Genomic DNA, 2,180 nt, shown 5'->3' on the forward strand with positions numbered 1-2,180 from the left:
TCTAATATCTAGTTATCAGAGTCAATAAATTATTGTAAGTAAATTCAAAGCTAAGATATCACATTTTAAGCAATTACAAGGAGCTAAATAGATATTTTGTTATTTCAGAGTCAAATTTCTTTTAGGACGAAATTCAGGAGCTGATGTATTGGGTCTCAAATCAAGAAATTCAAATCCTTTTCAAAAAAGAAAAGAAATCCTACTCAAGATTGGATTTTTAATTTAGGGATTCTAAAAAAGCCTATAAATACTCGATATCAATCGTCACCAAACATCAGAAAAACCTCTCTGCATAAAACCCTAGATCAATTTCAGCAATTTAATCCTCTCGATTCAGCCATGGCAATCCTTTCCGACTACGAAGAAGTTGGCCAAACACAGAAGCTTCCGTCCCCAAAGTCGTCGCCGGTGAAACAAGACCCAAACGAAGGCAATGGTCTAGACATGGAGAACCATTCCTGGACTCAAACTCTGCAAGACCTAACCGTTTCAATTCCAGTTCCTCCCGGCACCAAATCAAGAGAAATCGTGTGCGAAATAAAGAAGAAGTCATTGAAAGTTGGGATCAAAGGTCAAGCACCTATAATAGAAGGAGAGCTGTTTGAGACGATCAAATTGGATGATTGCTTTTGGAATTTGGAAGATCAAAAGCTAATTTCTGTGTTAATGACGAAATTCGATCGGCAAAATTGGTGGAAGAGTTTGTTGAATGGAGGGCCTGAAATTGATATAGAAAAAGCAGAACCAGAAGCAAGCCGACTATCGGAATTGGAAGGGGAAACAAGATCGGTTGTGGAGAAGATGATGTTTGATCAAAGACAGAAGGAGATGGGACTTCCTACTAGTCATGAGATTGAAAAACAGGACCTTCTCAAGAAATTCATGGCTCAGAATCCTAACATGATGAATGATTTCCCCAATATGAAGATGATGTAGATTTTTAGATTATTTAAGATTAAGATCATTTAATTCAATTTTTACCTTTTAATTGTTGATTAATTCTGAACTTAACAATGCTTGAGTTCATTATTGAATGTGTTTGGTTTTCGGTAGCACTTCAAGAGTATAACATTCAATTTGAAGATTTTGTTTATGCTTAATAGGTTGGTTTTCTAAACTTTTTAGAGATGTCCCGCGATTATGCTTCTAATGATTGCATATATAATCGCCAAAAGAAATCATTGGTACCGTTTTGTAATTCAGTGGACAAGTGAGTCTCACATCACATAACTGATGGCTTTTATACTTTTAAATCTGGTTATCGGGTATTGGAAGCTAATCAACGTCTATTATTACGGGTTTGGAGAAATTGTGGACTCTTAATCTGTCTTCAAAAATTAAAACATTCTTGTGGAAACTGTGCTCAAATTATATCCCCACTTGTCACTGTTTGGCTATATGACATATGTACATAACCATCATCTGCTTTTTTTTGGTGTACTAATGCTTTGGTTTGTAAGATTGCTATTGTGTTATGGTTAATCTGGGAGTACATGAATGAGCTGATATGGAGTAACAAACTGGTCCTGCCTGAGGTTGCTGTCTGGTCCTCACTTAGGTTCGCAGTAGACTAAAAATCGCGGTTTGCTATCACGATCTGTCCTCCGTCCAATTGAATGTTAGTATAGGAGAAGCTAGGGAGAGGCTTCGTTAAATGCAAGAGTGACACGATTATCTTTGCGAGTGAGAATAAAAGTCGGCCTGGGGGCTGTTCTTCGCAGCTCTAACAGGAGTTTCATGGCTTGCTACAGCTCTTGGAACAGTGGAGTTACCGATGCAGGAAGGCTTTAAGCATTGCGTCAATATATTCTTTGGGTGCTTTCCTTTTACTGCCATAACGTCTATTCAAAATTGTAACTCTACTTTGTAATAGATACGATTGTTTGATGTCTTTCTCTCCTCGGTTAGCGAATGAGGTTGGTTATGCCGTTGCACGATATGACCATTGTTAATGAGTTTTTTTCCTGGTTTAGAGCTTCTGTTTGTCTTAATTCCTTATGATTAATTCAAATTTTTTTTTTTCAAAAAGAATAATAATTCATATAATAGCATATATTTAAATTCGGATAAATTACACCCATGGCCATTGAACTTTATCTATTTTCATATTATGGCCACTGAACTTTACACTTTTTAACACCGGTGGCCACTCAACGCCTCAAAACGACCGTTGTCGGCTA

The 2,180-nt window shown here is 36.9% G+C and overlaps 1 protein-coding gene across 1 annotated transcript; it reads left to right on the forward strand.

Annotated features, from left to right (window-relative positions):
- The first annotated feature begins 208 nt into the window (after window positions 1-208).
- On the forward strand, window positions 209-1,101 carry LOC136233866 (protein BOBBER 1-like). The gene has a single exon (XM_066023585.1). It carries the CDS (start codon window positions 340-342, stop codon window positions 934-936), a length of 597 nt encoding a protein of 198 aa, XP_065879657.1. The 5' UTR covers window positions 209-339; the 3' UTR covers window positions 937-1,101.
- The last annotated feature ends 1,079 nt before the right edge of the window (window positions 1,102-2,180 follow it).

This window comes from Euphorbia lathyris, chromosome 6 (assembly GCF_963576675.1).
Source record: "Euphorbia lathyris chromosome 6, ddEupLath1.1, whole genome shotgun sequence".
In the NCBI taxonomy this organism is placed as follows: Eukaryota; Viridiplantae; Streptophyta; class Magnoliopsida; order Malpighiales; family Euphorbiaceae; genus Euphorbia; species Euphorbia lathyris.